Genomic DNA, 9,736 nt, shown 5'->3' on the forward strand with positions numbered 1-9,736 from the left:
TTATTTTGTTTCCATCAAAATACCTATTTCTCTACAGCTTGTGCATTTAGGTAATAATATAGTGTTATTGTGGAGATTAAATTAGATGCTTGTATTAGTCCTAGAATGTTTTGGACACACAATACATACAAGTGATATTAGCTCATATTACAGTTGTGAAAATTTACTCTGTGCTGGACCCTATATATAGTGCTATATACGAAGGTCAGACAATTAAGTTTGCAAACTGATCCTAGAAAAAAGTGCTACATACCTCATTGCTGAATGTCACTACAGTCATCTTTGAAGTACTCCCCTTGGGAAGCTATGCACCAACGCCAGCGCCTAGTCCACCCTTCAAAGCAATTTTGGAACTCTTTTTCTGCAATGGCCATCAGAGCTGTCATTGTATTACCCTTGATGTCCTGATTGTCATCAAAATGTCTTCCTTTCAATATTTCCTTTCTCTTCAGGTAAAGAAAGAAGTCATTGGAGGCCAGATCAGGTGACTGATCCAATACAGTTCCAATACAGTTATTTATTTACTGGCTAAAGACTCCCTCACAGACAGTGCCATGTGAGCTGGTGCATTGTTGTGAAGCAAGAGCCATGAATTGTTGGTGAAAAGTTCAGGTCGTCTGACTTTTTCATATAGCCTTTTCAGCACTTCCAAATAGTAAACTTAGCTAACTGTTTGTTCAGTTGGTACAAATTCATAATGAATAATCCATCTGATATCAAAAAAGGTTAGCAACATCATGGCAACAAATTCATAAACTTAATTGTCAGACCTTGTATGCATTGCTTCATTTAATCATCCTGTTCTATAAAGTAGGTACTGTTACTATCTCCTATTATTGTTACTGTTTCCAATTACTATCACCTTTACCACCCTTGATTATCATCCTCCGCTCCCCCAAACAGATAAGACAAATTGAAACTACTTTGACCCCTTCAGGTCACAGAAGAGAAAACTCTGCTTTCCACTTTTCTCAAAATAATCCTCAGACCATGATGTAAAGGCCCAAGAAGCATCACATTACCCTGACCCTCTCCTAATTTATTTTAAATCATGCCATTTTTTCTCCTCATCAAATGCTCTGATCTGCAATGAGAAGTCAGTATTTCACCTCAATTTTATTTTTCTCTGGAGTCATTGATCAATGAAGTTATGAAGTTATTGTGTTTCCATAAGCACAGGAGGACTTACTGAGCACTGCCAAGAACACTGCCCTTAGAGCACCACTGTCTTCAAATCACATATTGAACTTTCTTTATATCTAGCAAATTACCAAGAATGGTCACTCTTCAGGGTTGTTAAAAAAAAATCACCATATTATATTTGAGTAAGAACTAATGGGTATTAAAAATCAAGCAACTCCTTGAAATGAGAAACACAATCCTCCCATTTCTTGATGTACTGAGAAAGTTATGACACTGAGATTAAAATAATTGTCTGATTGGTTTCCACATGCACCCTCTCACCTTTACCACCCTTGATTATCACCCCTTTTAGTGTATCTGAATTCGACCAAAATGGGTTATTGTAAGAAAATATATACAAGAAACTAATTTTTCATATAAATGTTTATGTGAAGTTTTAGGCTATACACAATTCCAGTTAGCTACTACACTATGAAAAAGAACTTGAATTAATATGATTACAGAATCACTGTTGGGTAAAATCCAAATTAGTATTCCATCCTTCATGTAACAGGCTTTGTTTAGTACCATGGCAATCACTGTCCTTATTGTTAAAATCAGATGGTAACATCGTGAAAAAATAAGTTTAGTAAAGAACTACCATCATATATTTTCTCTTTCCCTTTTGTCAATTATTGGGTTCACCTGCTCAACCATTATGTTTCTATTCTTTATTTCCTGCCACCATCACTAAGATTTCTCAGACATTTTTACTTCCTCATGTGAAGTTTCATGTGTTATAGTATATGAGTATTAAAAGCCATAAAAATATATTTCTGATTTGCATTCAAGTTTTCAATATTATTTTTGGTATATGATATTTTAGTGTCACAATGTTCCTGTAGATTAAGTAGATATAGTATGTATATCATTTAGATAAGAGCCATTAAGTAATGTTCACACAGTCATGCAACTAAGTCATTATAGGTTCAAGAGCATAAAGTGTCATTTAATTAAATCCTTTTGTTTAAAAAAACAAATGAGAATACAGGGGCCATAGAGGAAATTGATTTGGCCCAATTTTACAGACTCTCAGAGAAATATCTAGATCAGGTCCCTGTCCTTCTAGGTCCCTGTCCATTCTCTTTGTGACCCATAAGGCCTTCTGGGTGCTCAGCTGTCATTGCTATGCTAACATCACTGGTTATACATTTCTAGAACAAACCAAAGCAGTATCTCAGGTTTTATGAAAATCTTTTTTTCACTTCTGTTGGAGCAGATTTCTTTGTGGGTTTTCACCGTCTGGGTTTTACTATAAAAGTCTTCACGCTAAAAGTGAAACCAATACTAATCGTGGAAGTTTAGCTTGGTTTGAGGGTAAGCCTAAAACAGCTGATGTGTGTTATCTAGTTTCCAGAAAAAAAAAAATGCTCATCTCTTCCCTGATATATATTTTTGAAAGGGTGACAATTTGATATTTACACAACGTCCTTCTCAAATCACTAATATATTGGACTAGTGTTTTGTGTTAATAGGCCTCAGTTCTAAGCAACTCAAATTCAGAGAGGTATTTTGTATAGGTTTCATAGATTCTGTAGATGCAAGTAGCAAGTTCTAGGTCTCTGCCATTGAAATGAGGATGCCAACTTGATGAAATCTGATAGAAATATGACCATTAATTGTGCTACCCTTTGCTGCCATATGCATTAAGATTTTTCATAATGTGAGGCACATGCTCCTGTATTATACTGACAATTTTTATTTTAGAACAATATTGACATACTATCATTCAAATAAATTAACATAAATGTCAAATATCAGAAATATCATGTTTGAGTGCCCCTATATGGTTGGACCCTTTAAACAAGGCAAAATATACAATAAATATCAACATGTTATCATAACAATAAACAAAAAGTAGTAGTCAGATTTTTTCTTTTGTTTGTCATGGCAACATCCTTTGAACCAAGACTGAAATCTCAAAATAAATAGATTACAGCAGGTACCCAAAGAAACGGAGTGTGGCTTGAGCACAAGCACCTAACTTATACATTAAAAATGCTGTTTTTAATGCACTTTGATCAGAAATGATCATTTCACATATTGTCTATGCTATAAAAATATGCCACATAAATAAAAGCTATCCTGAAACATCCAGTAATTAGAGTTTTATCCCTTCTCAACTGAAGTTGGTGGATTTCCCCTCATCTACAAAGTTCTCCTTAGCTTTAACAATTTCAACTTTCATTTTTGCAGACGTGACTTCCTTGGGTGAAATGTCACAGAAACACGGAAGATGCTTCAGTGAAGTTCTTCACACTCCTTAATGATTAAACTTTTAAGGAACTGGCCTTCTGCAAATCTTTTCAAAGCTTGAACTTAGGTCTATCACATCACAGTATTGTTACAGTGTCAAGTAAATCGTGAAGATCATTTCAGTGCGTGAATACTTTTTAAATAAATAGTTTAGTCATTTAGGAATGAATGGTTCCTTGGCCCCAAGCCTTACTTTTCTAAGAAACAATCGAAAAACACAACATAGTGAAATGCCTTCTGTATGCATTTAGCATATGCATTTATGCAATTGAAGAATAACTGAAGACTGACTCATTTCTGTTAAACTTAGTTACAATCTGTTCATTATTGGGGAACAAGGAAGACAATGCTGTGTGTTTTCTCCTGAATGCTTTCACTTCTCCCTTATCCTTTGTGGGACCCTTGGGTAATGAATGTGAAATTAGACTTCTCTTATAATATTCAAATTTTGGTCAATTTCAACCAAATAAAACACAGCCCCAGTTTTAGAAATAACAGGAAAAAAAAGATCTCTGAGCAAGGAAAAAGAATAATTAAGTCTATAAATTTTAGTCTTCCAAAGAATTAAGAAAATACCAGCAGGTCAGAGCATACTGACTTAGAATTAAGAAGTGAAAGATACTACTCATTTGTCAAGCTTGGATATCCCATGTTCCCTAATAATTTTCTATTTCTCTAAGTTACAACTGATAGTTAAGAGCAGCACTGGCTGGTTATGAGAACGACTATACACAGAAGTTAACAGATAAAAGTACAGAGAAAAAAAAATCATCAAGTAAAGCACCACAGCAGCCTGGGCCAGTTAAATATGCATAATTTTAGCACAGTAAATTTTAACATAGTACAATAAGCAATCTTTTCGATAGTACTGTTGCACCTAAGAAACTGTTGAATCTGTTTCATATACTGTGTTTAATGAGGCATTAAAGAATATAATGTGTTGCAGAATGATTTCTTTAAAATGATTCAAATTATTTTTGGTTGATCTATCAAAGCATAAGGTTTGATATTCTGGAAAGCTCAGTTCTTATTAATAATTGTGATGTTACTGTAATTGAAGCATTGTGCATTCGATATGGATTCAAAACACAAAGATAACTTATTCCTTGGACCAGAAATTTAACATAAGTTAGAAGAAGTTTATAAATCCTCTGGGAAACATTTCTTTAAACTCTGCTAATCCCTGTCAAACAGATCTGATTGGTGGGAGGAAAAACATTTGGCCTGGAGAGCAGTTTTATTTTAGCATAAAAATGAAGAGAGTTATAAGAAGGTATATTCATATTAGAAGAATAGGAGAGAAATGGGGAGTTGATAATCTTAACTAAAAATGAATAAGCGTACAATTCAAGGAATAAAACAAACTCAGAGAAACTTAGAAATGAACATATATATACTCAGAATACAGAGCAGTGTTATATATATAAGTTCTTAGTTTGGGTAAAAATTTTCCAACTGCTGAAAATATTTAAATTTAAGTTCAGGAAAAAACAATAAATGAATGATTCTTTTTGTTGTGATACAGGAGCTATAGCAAAGAGAAATGAATTTTGTGAAAGCTCGCCAATTCTGTTTTTTATCAACTTACATTAGAAAGTTAGCAGTCGTACATGGGGAAAGATGCTCACTATTTGAAAGAATTATTTAAGAAGAAGTTATAATCTCTTTTGCACGTCTTCCCCTAACCTTCTGATGACTGATAGAAATGTGTCCTATTCCTTGGAAGCGCCTTTTTCCTGTTTCTCCCATTTGAATATTTGTCAGCTTCTAATCCAACAGGGGCCTGCTGCTTCACACTTTGACAAAAGGTATTTAAACCTACTTTAGCCTAAAACTTTCTCATGATAAAGATTTCAGTTGGATTGAACAAATTGATTTCCTATCTGCTTTATTTTTTTAAATTCAAAATTATGCTTATGGCATCCAATTTAATTAAAGAGGTCGCACTATATTGATTTAGACTCTATTCTAATGTGTAATGCATTTGTCTCATAATATAATATATACACAAGACATATGAAGAAAAGAAGGGTTTTCTCCACTTGTAACTATTTTATTTCATATTTTAATTTTTACCACTTTACCCAGAGTAGAAAATAAGTCAGCAGTGTACTAGTTTAAACTAGGGCATTCTTTTAACATAGCAGGAAATTAAGATATAATTTCTATTAAGAATATAACGAGTCATCTCATTTATTTGTCCAATGTACTGTATATTATGAATCCATCTATATTTCATTGAGAAGTCACCAACTTGAAGGGACCTTTCATTTAGTTTCAAAGAAATGCATCACTTCCGCCCACCCTTTGTTCCTGTGTGAAGCATCACAGATCAAACAGTGAATAGAGATTTCTGGGTTCTGGCATCAATTACATAACCACTTTTTTAAAGACAGGATGTTAATTCCTGTCTACATTGTCTTAAGATTTACTAACACTATTAAAAGTCTAGCAAACTCTACCTGCAATCTACAGATTGTTTTAGGGAATTAAATTTCTTAAAGCGATTTATTAAAAGATAACTTAATGAGCTCTTCTAAAAGGAAGAAGTGTCAAAAGTGACATTACCCCTACAGGCTCAAAATGCTATATATTTTTTTAACCTGACACCCACCTGTGAAAGTGGGGCCCCGGAGGCATTTATTTAAAATACAGCATCAAACACACAATGTCTACGGCCAGGACTTGTGGTTACAGTGAAAACAGCATCCCTAGATCAAAATGCTTGAATATTGTTCAGCTGCTCCAAAGTTAATAAACATGAGGTGATGAAAGCAAAAGTTTTTGTCTTTCTTTATGATACTGTTATGTTTGTGTTTTCAAGTGGTATAAATACATGGGAATGTTCAGGTGCTATTAAGCAACTATGCTTATGTACATTTGAGTGGCTCCTAACAAGTATGTGTGTGCATGTAAGTGTGTGTATATATATATATGTATGGCACGCCAAGCATATTACTCTGTTGTATGCGTGTTTTTTCATTTTAAGCAGTTCATTTTATCTTATGAGATCATTTTATCTTTAGGCACCACACAATTAATATCATGTAGATAAAATGCATTTCCCCAGATTGTGAAGTAAGGGAACGTGTAGAGGCTCATCTGGCCAGCTATTCTTGTCATTAATATTCTTTATTTATAAAGTGACTTTGACAATGCTTCTGTGCCAGCAAAGGTGACAGACAACATTGAAGTGGCATATCCAGCCTTGAATTGATGAAATAAGCCTGTTCAGATATACGCAAGAGCAGTTTGATGTACAGATGCGGTGGTGGTGGTGGTGGTGGGGGAACAATCGAGGAAAAGGCAGTGAGTTTTTGTTCTGTTTTGTTTGTTGGTTTTTAGCACACTGAGTCTAGTCTCTTACAGACATGCTGGGAGTCTCAAATAGCTTCTGAGGTTGTGGAGGAGGCAGAGATGAGAATGATGGAACCAAAAGGTGAATTGTTCTGTAAGAGAGTTTTCTTACTACCTATGTCTGAGACATCTACTACTACTTTCTCCAGAGTCCAATAAATGATATATTGGGTTGTTGGAAAAGCCATGATGTATTTTTTCTATGTTTTCTGTTGCAAAAATGCGTCATGACTTTTCCGACAACCCAATATTTCTGCTCCCTAGTAATGTATTCATTTATTTGTAATTGTTTCAGTGATAATTATCCAAATTCACAGAAAAGAGATAATAGCCAACTGCATTATAAAAAGAATGATGCATATTTTCCACATAATTTGAGACAGCATAATTTATTTTAATTTTTCAAGATGCTTTTTAAAATATTTTAATTGATAGCTTAATAGCATAGTCATCGTATATGACTATATGTAGACAATGAATTTCTGGAAAGCATACAATAGATACGGCCCTCTCAACTTCAGCTCTGCAAAGCCATTTTGATAGTCACATGCCATTCAAAATGCAACTAATTTATCAGTATTCACAACAATAGGCAAAATAAACACCACCGTTTCTTTATGCTTGAAATAGACACAATCTTTAAGAAGTAGAGTGAGGAGATGTATGTGTTTTCCTAATGTTCTTATCTTTTCTGCATCCAGAGAAAAAACTTTAGACACAGTATTTCCAAAAGCAAGCTGAAAAAGAAAATAAAACAAATTCTTTATTAAGATTCATGATAAAATGTTAGATTTTAATAAAATACTTTGTGTTTTTGCACACCAAAAAGGAACAGTTCAGAAATACAAAGTCTTGAACTGTTGAAAACGCTAACTGCTTCTAGACCCAAAACACTATAAAAGGGGATTTTAAATGATTCTAAGTGACAGAGGCTTGGTAAATATCAGTTGAAATAAAGAACTGAGGGCAAAAATCAGATTAAGTATGTAGCCTTTAAGGTATGTCCTAGACACCTTCAAAGTAACTGCTACTAAGTTGGAAGTGAGAATGCAAAATAGATAAAATTTACTTTTAAAAAAATCTTTGTGTATAGTAAGTAGCTGAGAAGCTCTCTCAATTTTAGAAATTACATCATTGCCAAAGAAACCCTAGATAAACTATGCCTTTGACACTTTGAGACAAAATAAACCTTGGGCCTCCAACTTTGCAAGAGTAATATGAGACCTGAGAAAACTGTTCAATCCTCAGGAAGGAAGTATTAGCCATGTACCACATACGCTGTGTCCAGGAATAATAAAAAAGGAAAAACCTCAGAAAAGGTGAAGCTGGTGGAAACAATACAATGGGTGAAGGACTCCCTAGACACTAGCGGCCAAATCTAGAAAACTTCCTCCGTCTCCAGGGTAGGAGACCTTTACAATGTCTGCCCCGTGGGACTTCAGGACTGCTGGAGGCCAGCCTTCTAGATATTGTGTGTCTCTTGTTTTTTCCATTTAGGAATAGGATTATTGATTGTGGTTTTCCTGCCTCTTTTACTCTGCCAATTATTAGATTTGTGCAGGGTGAATAACTTGTCCTTTTAGCAGTGAGGTCTGTGAATGGAAAGGAGTCACATTATACCTGATGAAGACTAGTTGGTATCTTGCATAGCCCATTCTTCGTTCTGAGTGCAGTCAGTAAAAGGGATTTAGAATTGCCTCTAATGGGGAATGGCTTGAGTAGAGTTTATGTGTTTAAGAAGCAATCAAAGGATTGACTGTGGTAGACGGAGTGCTCCCCAAGTATTAATGTTATCCATACTTCTTAACATTTAAATGTCTAGCCTGTCTTGCCAATATTTGGTGGCAGCCCAAGTGATTAATTCTGCCCAAAGGACTTCAATAGAAGTGATGCCTGTTACTTGCAAACTGAAGCGTTGAGAGCTGAGATATTTCCTCTATCCCTCTCCTCTGTCGTGGCAATCTTAGAGGCAGGCAAAATATAGCAAATTATAGCAAATTATAGATGATGTAGCCACAAAATATAAGAATGTTATACTATGTGCATTGGACTTTATGTTTGGACTTTATTTTATAGAAGGCCTCTGAGATCTGGATTAAAATTGGTAACACATCATAGCCTAGGCTACGCTGACTATGGAAAGGTCCAACATATCTTTATTCTAACCCTCCTCTTCCACGAAACTTTTTTCCCTTCCACTATCCCAGGCTCCATAATGAGAAATCGCCCTTTTTTCTTAGTTGCTCAGAACAAAAACCTTGGGAGTCATTTTTGAAAACTGCCTATTGTTTTTTTCACTGTATGTAATACTAAAGAACATTGTGTTGACTTTTTGTTCAAAAATATATCCAGAATCAGACCCCCACTTATCAATTCTTATCAATTCGCTATTGCCACTCTAACCCAAGCTACCACAATTTACCATCTGGATTATTAAAGCAGCCTCATTAAAGGTCTCTCTACTTCTATCTTTGTCCCTTTTTTATGCAGTGTATTCTACACAAAACATCAAGAATGATTCTATTAAAACTTATTTCATATTACTCACTTGCTCAGAACTTTCCAATAATGTCCCATATGATGCCCAGTAAAAGCTAGTCCTTACAAATCCTGAAGGCTCTCTCCCTTCCACCTCCCAGATCATCTTCCATTATTTTTCTTCAAGCTCACTAGCTCAGTCAATTAGCAGTTGGGTTATTTTCAGCATATAATTTCACCCCTCTAAGATGTAATTTTCTCATCTATAAAATAGGTCTAGTAATATTATCTTATGGTGTTTATGATGAGAATAAAGTAATAATTAAAGTAATAATGATCAAAACGATAAAACAAAAAAGTTAAGCTTATGGGCTGCCGTGAGTCGCCGGCGACAGCGTAGGCTGCAGCCCCTGTGGCAGTGGGTTGCCATGGGCTACCGTGTGTAGCCAGCAGCCAGTGTGAG

At 34.9% G+C, this 9,736-nt stretch overlaps 2 protein-coding genes across 4 annotated transcripts in view; one reads left to right on the forward strand and one right to left on the reverse strand.

Moving 5' to 3' along the window:
* Nucleotides 1–4,580, forward strand: part of OSTN (osteocrin) — a 39,459-nt gene extending 34,879 nt beyond the window's left edge. For 2 of the 3 annotated variants that reach the window (XM_019626143.1, XM_019626141.1), the window contains one exon: nt 3,379–4,580. The gene's annotated coding sequence lies outside the window, so the exon portion shown is untranslated. Of the gene's footprint in view, nt 1–452; nt 480–3,378 lie in introns of those variants that run through there. The other variant, XM_019626142.1, reaches the window with a different exon arrangement.
* A 2,926-nt stretch (nt 4,581–7,506) lies between these two features.
* Nucleotides 7,507–9,736, reverse strand: part of UTS2B (urotensin 2B) — a 10,622-nt gene continuing 8,392 nt past the window's right edge. The window contains 1 exon segment of the mRNA XM_019626144.1: nt 7,507–7,532. Within this exon segment, the coding sequence (XP_019481689.1) occupies nt 7,507–7,532 (26 nt within the window).

This window comes from Hipposideros armiger, unplaced genomic scaffold, assembly GCF_001890085.2.
Source record: "Hipposideros armiger isolate ML-2016 unplaced genomic scaffold, ASM189008v1 scaffold_661, whole genome shotgun sequence".
Taxonomy (NCBI): Eukaryota; Metazoa; Chordata; class Mammalia; order Chiroptera; family Hipposideridae; genus Hipposideros; species Hipposideros armiger.